General features: G+C 42.0%; 1 protein-coding gene across 23 annotated transcripts in view; it reads left to right on the top strand.

Moving 5' to 3' along the window:
• The window catches only part of ADGRL2 (adhesion G protein-coupled receptor L2), a 1,061,651-nt gene extending 1,041,822 nt beyond the window's left edge, over positions 1–19,829 (top strand). For 7 of the 23 annotated variants that reach the window (XM_044073413.1, XM_044073415.1, XM_044073412.1 and 4 more), the window contains 3 exons: positions 287–415; positions 1,247–1,264; positions 17,847–19,829. In XM_044073413.1, the coding sequence (XP_043929348.1) occupies positions 287–415; positions 1,247–1,264; positions 17,847–18,601 (902 nt within the window). In that variant the 3' untranslated portion in view covers positions 18,602–19,829. Of the gene's footprint in view, positions 1–286; positions 416–1,246; positions 1,265–17,177; positions 17,231–17,846 lie in introns of all 23 variants that reach the window. The other 16 variants (XM_044073423.1, XM_044073419.1, XM_044073421.1 and 13 more) reach the window with 4 other exon arrangements.
• The last annotated feature ends 500 nt before the right edge of the window (positions 19,830–20,329 follow it).

Genomic DNA, 20,329 nt, shown 5'->3' with positions numbered 1-20,329 from the left:
TTGATCGCCATGTATGTTTGACAAGTGATTTTATGCAAATTAGCAAATGACATTTCTTAGCTTGTGTTTACATTTGGGAATGTTTCAGGACCTGTCAATAAAAGGAATTTTAGTTTTAACTTCCTTTCTGCTGTGCATTAGTAGTTCAAATATTATCACAATTTCTTGGGTAAATGTATATCGATTTATAACAGATTCCATATCAGAACTGAAACAGAAATACATGATTAAGACTGTGAAAGCAAACTTCAAAAACTGATATCTTTTTTCTGTCTTATTGCTCTAGGAATGACTGCCAATTACCTACTAACAAATCCTCTCCTACGACCCCATGGCACTAACAATCCCTATAACACGTTACTTGCAGAAACAGTTGTATGTAACACCCCTTCGGCTCCTGTGTTTAACTCACCAGGTGTGCTTACACGATTAATAAAATTCTAAATTTGTAGCAGTTGGGTGGTTTATGCCACCAAAGGTACAAGCTGGAGTATTCCGTTATCTTTGCACAGTTTTGGTTAATTTTGTAAAGGGATACTTCAGCTTTATTTTTACATTGTTCTGAAAACTGCATTATATTATAACAGTTTCCATATTATGTAATTCCAGTAATGCTGCAGGCATTACCCAAAGGTACTCACATGTGAATGTATTGGATGTTCTTGGCAAGGACATTAGATATCACTTCTTCTTGCATTCCTTGCATGGAATATATGATTTGCTGGCATTGAGCCATTTTTGACTGCATTTGAAAATGTCAGAGAGCAGTTCCTGGAAATATAAAATGCTGACACATCTCAGGACTGCTGTTCAGTCATCATTTCTCAGTGTTTAGAAGGAATGCTGTAGTATACTGCAGTTTTGTCTTACTTTATGTCCTTAAGATTTTCTTAAATGATTAATTCTGAATGTATCTCAAAGCCATTTGATTTGTAGTTGATGCTGGGAACAGAGGAGTTTACGTATGCCTTATAAGATTTTTCACTTAGCTGCCACAAACGCATGAAAATTTAATAAGGCATCATCTACTAGTCAAGGTTTGTGATAAAAGCACTCGCATAATAATGCATCTAAATTAATTCAGTTTAAAGTTGATTCATGTAAAATTCTAAATGGATGCCAAATGCAGAACTTGGCAACAGTGAAGAATGTTTTATTCTGAGGTTTGTCTTAAACTTTACTGCACTTTCTGTTTTTTCTGTTTTCATTCTCTTGTTTTCTTACTTTTTCTTATGCTTTCCTCTAGCGACCTACAGAGAGACAAGTATGGGAGTAAAACTTAACTTTGCCTATAAAATGTAAATTTTTACAGCATGATTTTTAAACGGGTACAATAAAAATATATGTAGAGGTCATATAGTTGACTCAGCGGGCAAGTGGTTCACAATTTGCATATGTCTGTAACTCAATCATACTCATGGCTATTTTTCTCTGTACTCAAGTTTTCATATGGAGGAAATCTGTTCCAGACTTCTTTGTTAATTGAAAGTTTGCAATGCTGAAATAATTTGCTCTCTAGAAGTAGGAAACTCAGGGGTATTCCGAGTTTTGTAAACAATTTAGTAATGCTATTTCCTAGAACTAGAAAAAATGACAGAAGTATCATCTGAAAAAGGCTTGGTAGAAAGTAATGTACTGAGAAATACAGGTAAGCTGAATGTTGTTGTATGCACAAACATTTGCCTGTATAAATTTCCATGTGTGCATGCAGTGTTGGCTGAGTGAGGTGAGTGCAGGTGTGGCACAAGAACTAGGCAACACCTGTACTTCTGCATTGGATTCATGCTAGAGGCATGTTGGTGCCCTCAAGGAGGAAATAACAGTGGTAAGATGTCCTACTATTCCAACGTTGCAGTATTCACCAGTGGGTTTACCTTTCTTCCCATCAGCTTGTTTGGCCAGGTTTCCAAAGCTTTTCCAGTCCCTGTTGATGCGTCAGATGTCTGACATGTAGGCTGGTACATGGGCCATAAAAGTGACCTCTGTTTGCACCAGTCCTTAGAACTTTTCACCTGCCAGCCGTACGCTAGGTGTTCCTGCTACTTGCGGACGTCGGATCAGTTTTGCATTAAGATAAGTACCCAGTTTGGGATTTTCTTCAGTCCTTTTGTATTTACTATAGTCTGTTAATGTCCAGTAAGAGCAAGTGCAACTGTGGTCACTAGATTCCCCACAAAGACACCCACGACCAGTGTCTTTTTTGTTTGGGTAGGGAACATGATTATAAAAACTGCATCATTTGTAATTCGTTCGTCCATAAGACCCTTAGTCGCCAACTTCAGGCCCTTGACCTATACCTTGAAAACCAGCATCTTAGGCAGATCGCTCTCAGAATGGAAGCCACTACTGCTGCCCCATCCGAACCACCTAGGAAGAGGGCTAAGCCCTCTAGGCCATCCACTTCCACCATGCCTCCCCCTGTCGATTCTCAGGCTGTAGCCACCATTAGCTTGACCAAGGAACCAGCTTCCGCCACACTGGATAAAGCGAGTACCTACCAGGAGGCTGCAAAATCCAGAGCAGATGACACGTCCAAGGAGGATATCCTGGCACCTGATTCAGACACCGGGGGGAACCAGCTTCTGAGATGGGTGCTTTGGAGCAGTCCTCTGCTGCTCCTTCTATGTCTTCAAGGCTGATCGCCAGCCAGACGCCGGTTAGGCCTGCAAAGAAAAAACAAAAAACAAAGCATGTCACTTCAACCCCTGAGGCCTTGCCAGACTGGCAGGCCTTCAGTCAGAGTCTCTACAATGCTTTCCTGGCCCTTAGGCCTACGCCTGACCTCCCTCATGTTGCTCCAACTCTTCTTAGTCCCAGGCTTATTCAGCCAGATACTACTCTTAGCCATCCTGCAGAAGAGGAAATGTCTGACTCCTCAAAGGACTCCTTGTCGTACTCTTCACAAATATCTTCCCCTCTAGGAAATGGATCCTCAGTAGAAGCCTCTGCTGACCCTGACTCCCCTGCAAAAGACCTTACTTTTGGGGACACAGTTAATCTTATGAGGGAACATTTTAAATGGGATTGCTCAGACATGTCTGAGCAACAGAAAAGATTCTATGACTTGATCCAGATGGAATCTCCTAACCCGGCCCTTATTCCTCCTATCCAGCTTGCCTTTCTGGATGCTTTTGCAGCAGCATGTATAAACCCTGATTCCCAGCCACCTGCCCCTAGAAGGGCAGACCGGTTGTATAGAGTACCTGATGCAGACAAATTTCTTTTTAAATGCCTGCCAACTGACCCAGCAACCATTTCTGTTGCCACTGATAGGGGTACCAAACTTCTCCCTACTACCACTGTCCTTCCTGCAGATAAAAACAGCAAGGCCATGGAGAGGTGGAGGAAGAAGATATACACTTAGACTACTCTAGCCTTTAAGGCTAAACATTTAGTACTAGTCACATATGGCCGAATACGCCTTGGTCTTACTGGACAAAGCTTCTAAGGAACTTAATGAGATCCCTGACTGCTCTGCAAAGGCATCCGTGTCTTCCTTGCTTGGGCTCATCTCCCCAAGTCAATAAACATTCCCTAAGGTGTACATATGATGCAGCAGAGGCCTCTGCCAGGTCAGCTGCATCTGCCTCGGTATTGTGGAGATACTCTTGACTGTGTCTTCATCCCCTACCAGATGACTTTAAGGCCAAACTCTTGGATGCTGCTTTGGATCACACTACCCTTTTTGGCTTCAAGGTAGCTAACCTCTTTAAGTTACTTCAGCAAAAAGGGAAAGAGCTCCAGGATCTAAAGCATCTTCTTGTCTCTCCAATCCCAAATTTCCAAAGAAGCTACCTGGCTAAGACACAGTTTATTAGGAAGTCTTCTAGGCCCTCTGTCCCCTCCAGGTCTAGAAGACCACACAGGAGGCAGACTACTCAGCCTAGGACACCTCAAGCCTCTGCCCAGAGACCTCCCTCTCCAGAAAGCACAGGTAGCATCTGACTCCCACCATACCTTTATCCTCCTGTCTTTCGCACTGCCTCCCTGCATGGGCCCTAGTGACATCCGACAAATGGGTTTTGTCTGTCCTGAAGGAGGGTTACTTCATGTCTGGTTGTCCCTCCCCCCAAAACTTCCTACACCACTACCTCTACCCTCTCAATGGTCCCTCCTCCCCGAGGTTCTAAACAACCTGCTGCTCAAAGGCACCACAGAACTTGCCCCCCCCCTCTGCTCGAGGGAGAGGCTTAGGCTTCTACTCCAGAATTTTTCTGGTGCCCAGGAAGGAGGGACCATGGAGACCCATCCTAGACCTTTCCCGCCTCAACCCATTCCTGAAGGTTCCCTCCTTCAGGATGATAACACTACCCATTCTCTTTCCCCTCATCCTTCCCCAGGCCTTCATGGTGATCCTGGATATTAAAGAAGCCTATCTACATATTCCAATAAAACCGTCCTCCAGAAAATTCATCAGATTCAAAGCAGGCTCCTTGCATTTTCAGTTTTGTGCCTTGCCCTTTGGACTCTCCACTGCTCCAAGGGTATTTACAAAATGCCTAGCCCCAATCATTGCTTACTGCAGAACAAGAGGTATGCAAATTTTCCCACACTTAGACGATCTGGTCATTCAAGCAGGAGGCAGACAAACCCTCCTAGCCCGAGGACCTCCTGCTCCTGCTGCAGTCACTAGGGTTTCTCATAAACTTCCCCAAATCCATTCTAAATCCTACACAAGACATTGTCTTCCTAGGATGCAGAATCAGAACAGACCTCAGTATGGCCTTCCTACCTAAGGAAAAAGTGCTTTTCCTGACCCGCCACTTTCAATCTGCCCTCCTTTCACCCGCCCGGGCTGGAAGGGAATTCCTCAAACTTCTCAGCCACATGGCTGCCACTATTCCCATGCTGCCACTGGCAAGATTACAAATGAGAAAGATGCAGTGGTATCTTCTCTCAGTATGGTACCAGTGCTCATATCCCCTAGAGTTCAGAATCCCACTTCTACCCTCACTCCACCAGGAGCTAAAGTGGTGGATGGCCCAGGTGACCCTAAACCCGAGTCTCCCCCTACAATTGCCCCTTCCCTTCCCAGATCATGCACAAAGATGCCTCAAGTCTGGGCTGGGGAGCAACATTAGACACAAGAAAAGTGCAATATTTGTAGAAAGACAAACACAAACAATGGCATATCAACATCAAAGAAATGTCAGCCATACTTCTGGCACTGCAGGCCTTTCTACCTTTCCTCAGTCAGGGCATTCTGAAGATCTTCACATTCAACACCACAGTGATTTGGTACTTGAACAAGCAAGGAAGAACGAAGTCCTACCTCCTCTGAGACTAGCCCTTCATATATGGGATCTAGCTGTCTCCCAGGGGATCTCCCTACAGGCAGCCTGCATCCCGTCCCAACAAAATTGCCAGGCAGATTCCTTAAACAGAACAAACTCAGACAGTCACGAGTGGATGCTGTCAAGGGAGGTATTCTTAGAGCTGATCCACAGGTGGAGTACTCCACAGATAGACCTGTTTGCTTCCTCCACAAACAGGCAATTCCAGAGCTATTGCTCAAACAGATGCCTTCTTAATGTCCTGGAAGGGGAAATTCCTGTACAGCTTTCCCCCCTTCCCTCTGATCCAAATAGTCCAACTGAAAATTCAGCAGGACTCACCAAAAATCTTGTTGTTAACCCCCATTTGGCCAAGGCAGCACTGGTTCCCCCTACTTCTTCATCTATCCAAGGGCAATCATCACAAGTTACCCCCCCCCCCTCAGTGGATCTAGTCACATAGCACCAGGGGACACAGATTCATCCACAGTGGAGATCCCTGCATTTCTCCCTGTGGCTGATAGGATTCTGATTCACTTCAGACACCTGTACAATGAGGACGTGCTCTCAGTCCTGCAGGAGGCCAGAAAACCAAACACGAGGAAATCCTATCTCTCTAAATGGAGAAGATTTTCTATCTGGTGTAAGAAAAGACAGAGCCACTGGACAGCAACCTGCCTCTAATTCTCTCTTACCTGTATGGACTGCTAAAGACAGGCTTGTCTTACTCCTGCTTAAAAACACACCTGTCTGCCATTTCTGCTTGCCTGCATGTGGAGCCTCCACTTGCTTCCAGCCAAACTATTCCTAAAAGGTGTTTTACACTTAAGACCCCCTAAAAAACCAACTCCTCCTCCCTGGGATCTTAATTATATGCTGAAAAAACTTACTCTGCCACCCTTTGAACCAACTGGCAAGACTGACTTGAAGTTTTGCACTTGGATAACAGTACTGCTAGTAGCTTTGACATCAGCCAAGATGGTCTCAGAACTCTGGACAGGGTTACCCTCAAGAATAATTCCTCCATCACCCCCAAGGTGGTTAATGACCTCCCCCTAAATCAGGCTATTCACCTGTCCACCTTCTTTCCTAATCTTCAGGGAGACAGTGAGAGAGTCCTTCACTCCCTGGATGTACACAGGCAACTTAGTTTCTACTTGCATAAGACCAAGCCTATACACAAATCAGACCAGCTGTTTGTTTCCTTCCACCCCAGGGCTCTGGGGAAAGCTGTAGGGAAGCAAACCATTTCTTCTTGAATTGCTATGGCCATCTCCTTTTGTTACTCTCGCCATGGAAGGACACTAACAGGCAAAGTCAGAGCCCATTCCACAAGGGCCAAGGCTTCCTCTGGAGCCTTCTTTAAAGATACTAACTCCATTCTGGAAGCTGCTACTTGATCATCTGTGCACACCTTCACCAGACACTACAAGCTGGACCACATCTTCAGGACCAGAGCAGGATTTGCCAGGGCTATCATGCATGGGTTCCTGGAATCCTCATCCAGACCACCAATCAACTAGCAGTGAGCTTTTGTACTCACCCACTAGTGAATACTGCAACATTGGAATAGGACATAGGAAAGTTGTATAAAAATCTTACCATAACCATAGGTGTCCTTCTCTTCCATGTTGCAGTATTCCTTCCCTCCCTCCATCTCCTTGATGTTCTTCATGTTTCACTGTTGCAGTCATCACACTTGGGTTATCTGCCTGCAGGTAGCCCTCAGTCGGCCCGTGTACCAGAGACTTAGTATTTCTGCGTCGGTTGCTGTCACTTCAGGACTGATGTCAGGTCGTCAGGGGTATAAAAACAAGCAGCCGACGCCATTACATCAGTCTTTCTTGCCGAGGAGCCTGAAGCAGAAGCAGTTCGCAAGTGCCGGTCGGCCGCTACCTGAATTTTCATTTACGAATTGAATAATCCTGAAGTCTTCTAAAGCTAAGTACCCCATTGGTGATCCTTTTTTCTTGCTCTAACCAATGTCAGAAAACGTTAACAATTGTCTTGCCTGTGGAAAGCAAATACCACACAGTGATTTTCTTTCTTACTGCGTCACCTGTTTAGGCCCAGACCACGACGTACCTTGCTGTTGGTTTTGTGCCTTGTTCAACGCCTGAACCATTCGTCATCAAGCTCTCATTGTCCCTAAATTATTCCGAAATGGCTTCAGTAAGCCATCCAACTACTGATATTCTGAAAAAATGTAAGGATAAAGACAGAGACAGACGACATAGGTCCAAAGCTACCGATGACGCTTCCGTTAAGCTAGTCACCAGTTCACCAGTACCCAGTGAGGCGCTTTAGCAGCCCCTGATGCCCCGCTTCTATGGATTCGCAGGCCTCTACCGAGACCCATTTGGAGTCCAGTATGCCATGAGACTCTTCTTCAACTATGGAACCTGCAGATGTCTCTACCTTGGATGGGTCCAGAGCTGCTGTGCAGGCACCGGCTTCTGAGGCAATTCTTCGCACTAACGATGTTCTACTCAAACCGACTTTTTTTTAATCTAAAACTACTGAGTTTCTTAAAGCTAGAGTATGTGCTATGCCTACCGATGACCAAAGGTCATGCATCTCCTCCCATGCCACAATGACAAATACTTAAAATGGCAGAAGACCTTATTACGCTGATTAGGGGAAGTCAGCCTTCCTCTCCTAAGAGGAAAAGAGACCAGTCTCCTGTAGCTTCAACAGACCAGGAGTCTGATGACTCTGAGGTATCTGTTTATGAAGACATGCCCTTATCTGCTTATGAGGATTCAGATGCAGAGGAATCCATTCCCTCTGCCTCCCCTACAGGGGATTTTTCTTTTGGTGAAACCTTACATACTTTAAGAGAGCATTTCCACTGGGAATGCCAAGACTATCCTCAGTCCAAGGAGACTCAAAGAATTCCTAGATTTGCCACAGCACAGGCCTTTAGCAATGCCCCTGTCCTGAAGGTTGTGGATGATGTTTTTATGGAATCCAGTCTTACTCCTGATACTTTACCTCCTGCCCCTAGGAAACTAGACAGGTACTACAGAGTACCTGACACTAACAAATTTATTTTCAAGAATCCTACATCTAACCCAGAGATAATTTCCCAGGGGCCTAAATGTATCAAGGCAGCTACAGCCAAGAATGCCACTCCTTTTGACAGGGATTCCAGAGCTTTGGACAGATGGGGTAAGAAGGTATATGACTCTGCTACTCTTGCTATTAGGGCATTGAATTGTCAGTTTCACATGCTGAAGTACCAGCAGCATACATATTATGGAACTTATTAAACAGAAAGTGGCAACCTTTACAGACTGTGCAGAAAATAAGGAATTGCAGGAGCTTATGCACTCTGCAAGCCAAGTCAGCAAGCAGGCTTTGCAGTGTGGCTTTGATGCCCTTGAAGCATCTTGCCGGGCAGCAGTCACTGGTTCTGTACTGAGAAGACATGCTTGGCTCAAGGAGCAGACCTTGCCAGACCATGTCAAATCTAAGTTACTAGACGCTCCTTTGAAAACAAACAGTTTGTTTGGCACCAAAGCAGAAGAGGTTTTTAAAAAGATGGAAGAAAAAGCAAAGTCTATGCAGACTGTTAAAGAATTCTTACAAGTGCAACCCCCTAGATTCAGTAGGCATTGCCCTTCCAAACACTGGTCCTTTCCAGCCCCCTCCAGGCCATCTCAAACCAGACCCAGGGGAAACAGACCACCCAAACTACAGTCTCAGGGTATGCAGAGATCTAAGCAATGGAGTGCCCCCACCCCCAAAGCAGGGAGTGGTAAACCACCTCCTTACGGGAAAAACTCACAATGACTTCTCAACTCCACTCCCCACCCCTGCCCAATTGCTTGTGCCCCTAGGAGGAAAACTTGCCCTTCATGCAAAGAACTGGATGTCCATCACAGAAGACCGATGGCTCCTCGACATTGTATCCCAGGAGTACAAATTTTATTTCCACTCACTGCCAACCCAAAGAGGGTTCCCAGACCTCCCTCCAAACCAGTGGGCAGAGGCTCAGAACCAAGTTCTATCCCTGCTATCCATCAGAGCCATTCAGCCGGTTCCAGTGGAACAGATAGGTCACGGATTCTATTCCAGACTCTTCCTGGTACCCAGAAAAGAGGGCTCTTGGCCCCAATCCTGGATCTTTCAATTCTCAACTCCTTCCTGGTGGTTCCAAAATTCAAAATTCTTACCCTGCAATAGCTTCTACCTATGCTAGCCAAGGATGCCTGGTTAGTCACCCTAGACTTAAAAGAAGCCTATCTGCACATCCCTATAAGGGCGTCTTGCAGGAAGTATCTTTGTTTCAGGGCTGGATCTATGCACTATCAGTTCTCTGCACTTCCCTTTGGCTTATCTACGGTGCCCAGAGTATTCACAAAATGTCTGGCTCCAGCCATTGAATACTGCAGGCAGAGAAATATCCAAATTTACCCATACTTGGACGACTGCCTGATTCAGGTGGACAGTCAGGAATTGCTGTTGCAGCACCTGACATTTGTGAAAAACCTTCTCACTTTCCTGGGGTACACCATCAATGAAAAGAAATCAAAACTGGTACCCAGTCAAAAGATTGTATTCCTGGAAGCAAGCTTGAATACAACATCCCAGGTGGCATCCCTCACTTCAGAAAAACAAGTCTATCTGACAGCCTACTTCAAATAAATGGCCACCAGAACCCAGCTATCTGCAAGAAAAATACTGCAGGCTCTAGAGTTCATGGCTTCATGTATGCTGCTAATTCCATATGCAAGACTGCATATGAGGAAACTTCAATGGTACTTAAAAATTCTTTGGTGCCAACATTCTCAGGACCTGGAAACAGTCATTCCTATCATACCCTGTATAAGGACAGAGTTCCTTTGGTGAGCAGAAGCATTCAACCACAACAAGGGACTGCCCTTTACTCAATCCCACACCACCCAGACTCTTACCACAGATGGATCAGACTATGCCTGGGGAGCACACATGGACAGCAAGTCCATTCAGGGCCACTGGAGCCCAAGTCAAATTCACCTGCACATCAGCCAAAAAGAGATGCTAGCGGTGCAGCATGCTCTAACAGCTTTCAGATCTCTACTCTCTCCTGGACACCTGCTAATAAAAACAGATAACACCACAGTTATGTGGTACATCAACAAGCAGGGGGGAACCCACTCTTACCCACTCTGCAGGCTAGCCATGGCCCTGTGGAACACAGCCTTGGACATGCAGGTCCATCTGCAAGCTCAATTCCTGCCAAGCAAACAAAACTCACTGGCAGACGACTTAAGCAGAAATCTCCTAGACCCACATGAGTGGTAATTACAGCCCAGCACCTTAAACCTTCTGATTCAGAAATGGGGGAACCCAGAGGTGGATCTTTTTGCCTCCCCCCGCAATCACCAGCTCAGCAAATTCTGCACAAGGGCACCTCACAGCAGGGCCTGGAAAGTGGATGCCCTATCCTTCCAGTGGGTAAATATCTCAATCTATGCCTTTCTCCCTCTGCCCCTTCTCTCAAGAGTATTGCTCAAGATAAGACAGGACAGACCAAAGACAATTCTGATTGCCCTGGACTGGCCATGCCAGCACTGGTACCCACTCCTGCGCAGCCTGTCACCAGTGCCACCCTGGCACCTACACCAGAACCCAACCCTGCTCTCTCAGCAGAGGGGACAGGTCTTGCATCTGCAACTACAAACCCTAAAGCTTGTAGCCTGGCTTATTCCTTAAATTCTCCCCTAGTAACCATCCTAAGCAAGTAGGTGCTGGACATCATCCTTGAAGCCAGAAGACCCATTAATAGGAAATCCTATGCTGATAAGTGGAAAAGGTACTGCTCCTGGATTCAGTCTAAAGGAGAGGACACAACTCTGCCCTCCCTGCCTCTGATCCTGGATTACTTAGCAGATCTACTCCACAGAGGCCTATCCTTCTCCTTCATTAAGATCCATGCCTTTGCCATTTCGGTTCATTACAGTAGTGAGCCACCTCTTTTCTCTCACCCTCTTATCGAACAATTCCTGAGAGGGGCTAACAACTTAAGGCCGCCAAGGAGAGCACCCACCCCTGCTTGGGACCTTAACTTTGTACTCGAAAATCTCACGCTACCCCCTTTTGAGTCTGCAGCATCAACAGAGATAAAATTCCTCTCTTGGAAAACGGCCTTGCTTCTGGCAATCACTTCAGCTAGAAGAGTGTCTGAGCTACAAGCACTTTTGGCTGTGGAACCCTTCATTATTTTCCATGCTGACAGGGTTTCACTCAGGACTAACCCTTCCTTTATGCCTAAAGTGGTATCCAGTGTGGCTCTCAACCAATCTATCCATTTGCCAACTTTCTTCCCTAATCTTCAAAATAAAGGGGAAAGGATACTGCACTCCTTGGACGTGCACAGACAGCTAAGATTCTATCTTGATAGGATTAAGCCCTTCAGAAAATCTGACCAGTTACTAGTCAGCTTTGCACCAGGGGCAGAGGGCAAGGCCATTTCAAAACAAACAATTTCCAAGTGGATAGCACACTGCATCCATTTCTGCTACAAGCACCATGGGAAACCAACCCCTCAGGGGGTCAGAACACATTATTCTTCAGGGGTGTCCCTACCAGGGACATCCTGGAAGCTGTTACCTGGAGTTCTGTACACACCTTCACCAAACATTACCACCTACCTATCTCTTCCAAATCCAGGGCGGGTTTTGCAACAGCAGTCCTGCAGGGCATACTAGCCAGCCCCAATTCTTCTTGACTGCCTCCACCCTTCTTCAGCCTTGGGAATCTACCCAAGTGTGATGACTGCAACAGTGAAACACGAAGAACATAGTACAGTTGTGTACACTTACCATAAATGTAGATGTTCGAGTGTATTCACTGTTGCAGTCCTGGTTTCCCTCCCTCCAGCCCCCTTGTCTCTTTATATCTCTCTCACCTCTTTGTCTTTTACTCACCCCTTTTCAGGGGCATTGGTATTCGTATTTACTTTGTACTGGTGTTTTTTTCCCCACCATAACTTAGCTCCCTTTTGGGGGGATCCTGACATTTGGGGCAAGAAAAACTGATGTAATGGCAGTGGCTGCCTGTTTTTATACCCCTGACGATCTGACATCAGTCCTGGAGCGACAGCAACCGACACACAAATACTGAGTCTCTGGTATTCAGGCCATCTGAGGGCTACCTGCAAGCAGATAACCCAGGTATGATGACTGCAACAGTGAATACACTTGGAACATCTGCATTTATGGTAAGTGTACACAACTGTGCTTTCTCCTTGCACTTGCTCTCCTCAGCTCATACACAGGCTATGCTCTCAGGACTGGCTCCATCTGGGGCTTCTTGGTTCTGAGGACTGGTGCATGCAGACATCACTTTTATGGCCCGCCTACCAGCCTACACATCAGATGTCCGATGCACCAACAGGGACTGGAAAAGCTTTGGAAACCTGGCCAAACAAGCTGATGGGAAGAAGGGTAAACCCACTAGTGAATACTGCAACATGGAAGAGAAGGACATCTATGACTATGGTAAGATTTTACACAACTTTCCTATATGAAAGAAACCCACTTTTACTTCCTTGATTTTGACAGGGAGAACTCAGTCCTAGCTGGTGCAGTAATATATAATGTATTGCAGTGTTGTAGTTTATATAGTAGTTAACACATAATTTGCATTAAAATGCTAAAGTTTTTACTGCAGTGTACCATTGCTTTTCCCATTTGATGTACCATAGATTAAAGAAGAATGGCTTGGGCAGCACACATTCACCATGCAAAAATACCGTTTTAGCTCTCTTGATATATTATGAAGTGTATAATGACCTTACCATATGTAAGATGCAAATTATAGCACACAGCTCTACTGATATACTTACAGGGACTGCCTGGGCTGGTTTTTAACATAGTGCATTTGAATAGCAGTACTATAGATGCTGTACTTTGTGGTTTCAGTCTTCAGAAGCTTAATTTGTTTGCTGCATGAACACTGCGCATTGCAGTGACATTTTTAAATGAACTTTGCAACATCTGTAATGAGGATAGGTTTATGGGTCTCCATAGGCAATATCTTGCAAACAGCATGAATTAAAATTCTGATAACGTTTCAGTAGTTACCAGCTGAGTTAGTTTGTCTAGATAGCCAAAATGAGATATGTTTTGACAGATGAGATGAGGACTGAAACAAATATATGGCAATGCTATTGTTTTGTTAGAAAGATTAGATAGCTATTAACAGTGAAGAAAACCAACAGGATTTTTATAAAGATGTGTGTTGCTCTGTTTTTAGGGTGCATGTATTTTTTTAGCCACCTTCATGATGTTTTGCTCAGTTCTAAAAGTGGGACATTAGTGTGCCATTTAAACACTAAAAGCTTCATTTTTGTGGGTAGAAACATCATACATTTCAGTAAATTATACTAAACATGCATACGCCTTCTTGAAACTTTCATGTGCCACAACAGCCTTGATTATCCTGATAATTCTGAGCCATTGAAATGCGCACCATGGGTAGGCAATCCCAAAACCTTTATCAATGATATAAATTCTGCATGTGTCACAATTGAAAAAGCATTCTAACTAAATAGTTGACGTTTCGTGAGTCTTCCTAAAAACTTGCAGACCCCTTGATCTTAGTGCCAACAAAAGGTACGCTGTTCCTTCTACCTAAAAATATTACTTCTGAGCATGATGTCAGAGGTTAGAAAGAGTTCAAAAATCTTCATTCGTTGAGCTGGATTGTGTCACAATATTTTGTTCCTACTGAGTTATACCCTAAGACAAATCATTGTCAGTTCTGCAATTGCTTTATATCCTTTAATGTCCAGTATGGCACTGAAGTGGTCCTTAACACTGTGACCTTGCCAAGTTATGATGGAAGGTACAGAATTGTATGTGGGCTTCCTAAAAGCTTTGCAATGTATGTCTTTCCAGCTGATGTATGTTTTCACAATGCACTTCTTGGTAAATTCTCTTTTTTGAACTGCTGGCTTTAATTCTCTTTCTGTTGTCTATGAAATCTGGTACATTCTGTGCCGTGCTGCTGGTCATAGACTGTACATTTTGCTTTGTTTTGTGGAAATAGTCAGTTGCACTTGTTTTCCTTTTTATTCCCTTTAGAACATAATTCTTACACATCAAGTCTTCATTATTTGTTAGTATTTTACTCATGAACACGTGTTTGTACATATGCATACCTTTGTCTGTGTGTGTAGATAGGTAATGTGTGAAATATAAGATTCTAGCCAAAAAATCTCATAACTTGAAATCTCCCACATGTAAACTCCAAAACCTGAAACCCAAATGCAGTTTTCTTTGTCGTCCAGTATGTGTGTGTATATTTGTGTGTGTGTGTGTGTGTGTGTGTGTGTGTGTGTGTGTGTGTGTGTGTGTGTGCGTGTGTGTGTATGTGTTTCTCTGTGCGTATTATACACACACACATATACCGGATCATTAAACCAAAGCCATTAAACTGAATTGAAAACAAACAAAAAACATTAAAATAAATGTCACCCAACCCACAATGTATATAAAAAAGCTGTTTTTTTTCTAGTGGGCCAGGCCCCCTGCACCTACCATGCCAAATGGAAGGTTGTACAGCAGTAGGGGAAAATACAAATTCCCTTATCTTACCTGTATGCAGTCTTGTTTTTTGTTTTTTTATCATGGTTTAATAAGTAGATTGTTTATATATATATATATATATATATATATATATATATATATATATATATATATATAAATCTGTCTTCTGCACAGAAATTAACTACAGAATATTCCAAGCATTATGTGAGTTGCTGAGTGAATGACATTTATATTTAGTAAAGTCCTCCTTGTCACTCATAGTAAAGTAACTATCTGCCATTTCTTTACAAGTAGTTCACTAAATTCAGGAGTAGCATGTCTGGTCCAACTTAAATGTTTCAGAAACAGAGAATTAGAAGTGGTACGTGTGTGCTTCCTCCACAAACAGGCAATTATCTATTTCGTTTTTTTTTTTTTTTTTAGCTTTTTAGCACTCTGCATTTTGAATGCCAACATTTCAGAAAGGAGCTCTGATTGGCATCTGTCGATTTCATCCCCCAGTGCTTTGTGCAAAGGGTGGCTCCCACTTTGACCCCATCTTAGATATACTACTGGTTTGTGATCATTTTGTTTAGCTAGAATTGTGACAGGTTTTCCTTCTGGATATCTAGCTGGGCTGTACTTGGAGAATCACAATGCACGGGCTGTCCATCATGGAAATATAACTAGATCCAAGCATGTTGCTCCTTAAAAAATAACAATGGTGCCTGTTTTCTTTGATAAACAGTCTCATGATACTTTCTTACTCTGTGACTGTAACTTTTTTTCTTCTCTATCTCACAGTAATTTACATAAAAAGCTTTATCTTTATTTCTGTGCTGATTGTGTATTTATGCTTTCTTCCCTGTGTACACCTGATACACACTGTATTTTTCTAGTTGTACATATGTTAGTTTCTTTCATTTTAGAAGATCAGAGCACAATATGATTTTCTTTGTTTTTAGTACTGTAGTCTCCAACATATGACAGGAATGCAAAGTCGCACATCGTCCTGCAGATGTGTCAGAGTGACATGCTTTTATTTCCCAGTTATCAGCCCCTTCTTTACTTGCCTTTCATTTAGTTGAGTAGGTTGCATTGTATATGTTTTGAAATATCACAGATTCTTATATATGTTTTTAAGGATTGCTGTAGGTATTCTGATCTCTGGTTTCAAGCAAAATGTGGAAAATGCTGTTATTAAAAAAAAAACAGCATGTATCACCATAGGCAATCTCGATCCAATAACCAAAACAAGCCGACGTTGTGGTGTGTATCCCAAAAAGGGAAGATGTTATCTTGTGTACTCTATTATGTACTCCCCTGCTTGTGAACTTTATTTACTAAAATTTAGTTTCAGTAAAACTCTGAATGTTTTAATTCATTTAACACGGTGGTATATTTCTCATAAGACATTTATGACAGTTACAGACCACGTAAAAAAGCTTTCCCAATTTAAAGGTAGTCAAGTTATGCAGATTATTTTCAGCATTGCACTGAAAACTCTTACTGAATTATGTAGCTGTAGCCTGATTTCGTTCTTCAGATAATTAGGCAAATCTGATGAACATTCTTTTTCTGAAAGTGTATGTACTAAAAATATGCTGCAGGGTCAGACATACGTTTAAGATAAATTGATTATTCTGTCACATACTTATAAATAATCATTTTTGTATATTTTTAGCCTTGCACATAGTTACACAGTGGACAGTCCCATTTCAGTCACATCACTGCATTCTTTCTCCAAACATAAACTTGTCTAGTTAGTATATTTTTAAATGATGCATTAAGTACTAAATAAAAGGAAGTATGGTTTATAGTAGTGTGGATTATTCATGGTTTGTTTCTCTGTGTAGGAAGCTGTTTGGTCATGTCCTTTGTGTTTCTAAATAAGATTTTTTTTTCTTTGTCAACCACAGTAGTATGCTACCATGACATACCCATTTCTGTAAATTGTTCATTTCTCTGACAATTTTATTTCACTAGAAATTAAAACATCAACCATGTCTGATACTTTGTTTCCACTCCACAACCATTATTTATCGCTTGTCTTTATTTCTGTCACTTTTGTTTACAGAAATTAGTATTTCTGCATTTGACATTCATGTGGGTGTATACAAACCCAGCCTTTCAGCCTTCGTAACTTCATTCAGCACTGTGTCACTGTGACTGTTAGGCTGCAGGACTATGAGTGACACTTGACCTCTAAAGGCCTGAAACAGCTGCCTGCAGACAAGAATTTTAGTATAACAAAAGTCATATAAATTGCAGAGCACATGTTATTGATTGTAATCTGATTTGCTGAACCCTTGCTCTAAGTTGCTGAGAAGCCTAGTAATTCTTCATCATGTTACAATAAATCATTTTACTTTCTTTTATGTATCAGCTACTCTTAGGCCAGATAGCCTGAGCAGACAGACATGATGTGAGTTGTCCAAAGTGAGTCATTCCACCTGCCGTCTATCATGTTGTTGGATGCTGCTTGTGGGCCCCTGGTCCCTGTTGTGTGAAAGACCATTGTCCTTGTTTGACATTCATTTCATGTATTTGTCCATTTTTAAACTGTCTGTTTATTTTCCTCATTTAAAAAGGATTCTAGAATTGTGTTAAAGTAGTTGCCTGCCAATTTTTAAATTTACATTGAACATTTACCTTTAATTTGTGTATGTGCTGTATATTGTATTTTACTGATTTAGTGTTGTTTAGGACAAAGTCTGTTGTGTTTGTACTTCATCAGCTTTGTGTGTGAGATTTAAATCTAGCAATCTGTGCATTTATATTATTCATGTAAGAATATGGAGTTCAGGTTTAGTTGTACAAAACAAACCATGCCATACTCTAGTTTTGTGCAGTATTGAACAATATGCACAGAAGCTGACATTCACTCATTTTTATCAAGGTTTATAAGAGCATACAGGAATAAATAAGAAACTTATTTTAGTTGTTTTGCAATTTAAATAGTACAGTTTTGTCCTGAACTACATTAAAGATGTTTCTTTCTGTGTCATTAGAAAGTAATATTACACTAACATGCAGGCTTCTTTTATTGTTACAGGACACTCACTGAACAATGCCAGGGATACAAGTGCAATGGATACGCTACCTCTAAATGGTAACTTTAACAACAGCTACTCACTTCGTAATGGCGATTACTCTGACAATGTGCCGGTTATGGACTGTGGACTAAGTCTCGATGATGCTGCATTTGAAAAAATGATAATCTCTGAACTAGTGCACAACAATCTCCGTGGCAACAGTAAGAACCATAATATTGAAAGGACTCTCCCCACAAAAGTTATGGTTGGTGGAAGCAGCAGTGAAGATGATGCAATTGTTGCAGATGCTTCATCTTTGATACACAGTGACAATCATGGATTAGAGCTTCAGCATAAAGAGCTTGAAGCTCCACTGATTCCCCAACGGACTCACTCACTATTATACCATCCCCAGAAGAAAGTAAAAACTGAAGGCACAGACAGCTATGTTTCACAGCTGACAGCTGAAGCAGAGGACAACTTACAGTCCCCAAACAGAGACTCGCTTTACACGAGCATGCCAAACTTAAGAGACTCTCCTTATCCAGAGAGCAGCCCGGATGTAGAAGAAGATCTTTCTCCTTCAAGAAAGAGTGAAATTGATGATCTGTACTACAAAAGTATGCCCAATCTTGGAGCGGGTCACCAACTTCAGATGTACTATCAAATTAGTAGGGGAAATAGTGATGGATACATTATTCCTATTAACAAAGAAGGGTGCATTCCTGAAGGAGATATAAGGGAAGGACAAATGCAACTTGTAACAAGCCTTTAGAACTGTGGGTGCTGGACATTGGGGCCTGAAACAGGTACTACAAGACTTTAATGAGGCCTCTTTCAGGTACTTTCACATTGTACCTGAACAAATAGTGTCTCTGGTGTTCAGCAAAACATTTTGGACTTCGTGATGCTATGATTTTTTTAAGAACTTTGTATATATTCACAGAGTCTACTGAAATTATTTGCTACTAAAGAAAGAAATACCAACAATGTATTTCAGAATGTTCTGCTGCTGGCTTTTAGATTATGGCAGGAGAAACTTCTGCCTGTCCTTTAAAGCGGCTTCCAAGAAGAGTTGTAAATATGGCTGCACCATTTTGTGGGCTTGCATTGTATTATATACAAGATGCAAGCCACAGATTCCTGTGGGACAGATGTATCCTAACTTAATGCTCTGAGGCTTTATGCAGGAAATATTTTTCTGCATCATTTTGCAGTTTGCTGCAATGTTTTTCCCACTAAGACAAAAAAAAAATGTGTCTAACCACTAGCAATCAAGCCACAGGCCTTATTTCATATATTTCCTCAACTGTACAAAACTATTCTCATGAAAATGGCTAAAGAAAATATATTTTGTTCTATTGCTAGTGTAAAATAAATTTGTGTCAAAACTGCAATATAACTGACATTAAAAAATAATTTTAATGAGTTTGAGAAAATATTGTGAAAAGCTCCTGGTTGCACATATGTTACAAATTTTTTTCTTACACTTTTTTCATAGTAGTATGTTTTAAAATACAAGTTTTATTCATTGCCACTCCTCTGTTCAACCACTGTAAACAGTGTTTTGCTTAAAAAAATACAATTTTGTCTTTTTTAAGTTAAATTACTTAATTGCCAAATGAATTTTTCTTTAGTATGTTGGGGAAATCCCAACCTGTAGCCAGTTTTGCTATGCCTTGCACAAAGATGGTGGCACCTAGAAATCATTATTATTACGTGACATGATGGCATATAATGGACACTTGCCACAAACTGTCCAGCAAAACCAATAAATGTCTATTTAGACATAAATACTTTACTTCTGTGTTCTTTCTGCTGAAGTTTAGAATTTAATTTATTTTATGGTAATAAAGTTTTAATGATGTGTACAATTGTTACCACCAATTTAAGCCTGTTTCATTCTTTTTTGTAAATCTGTTAATACTGAGCCAGTCACTAATACCTGATGTAAAGTTTAACACCTGTTTGACAGTAAATAAATGTGACATTTTTTCAATTAACATGCTTTCTTCCATCTAACATCAGACAATGGCATTATCTGTCTACAAGAATAATTTTGTGGCTGTGTATTAGAGAAAACTAATAGGACACATCAGGATGTCAGTAGTTTGAAAAGGAGTGAGCATGTTTTAAGGATGAAGTTTTTTTTTTTTTTTTTTGAGTGTCCAGAGGATTGGCCCAATGCCTTCCATTTCTGCATATCTGTTCCTCTAGTGTGGCAGTGTTGGAGACCTCCAACTCATTTGTTCCCAAACAAATTAGCTTTATCTACCCACTTATTCCTGTTTGGAGGTGAGAGTCAATTGCTAGGCAGCTGGCCAGCAACTGTTCAGATTCTGTGGACTGCCCCACCCCCAGCAGCTTCCATGCTACACTATGGCTGCTTCCAGGAGGTGCATGCATGTTACCACAAATACCCATACCTTCCACTTTTACGGATTTTCATAGAATATCTAGATTTTACTCTTATATTTTTGGTCTTCTGTCTATGAAATTTGTA

The sequence above is a fragment of the Protopterus annectens genome, chromosome 5.part1, assembly GCF_019279795.1.
Source record: "Protopterus annectens isolate FY-2018-M chromosome 5.part1, PAN1.0, whole genome shotgun sequence".
NCBI lineage: Eukaryota > Metazoa > Chordata > Ceratodontiformes > Protopteridae > Protopterus > Protopterus annectens.
This window is presented reverse-complemented; position numbering and strand designations above follow the sequence as displayed.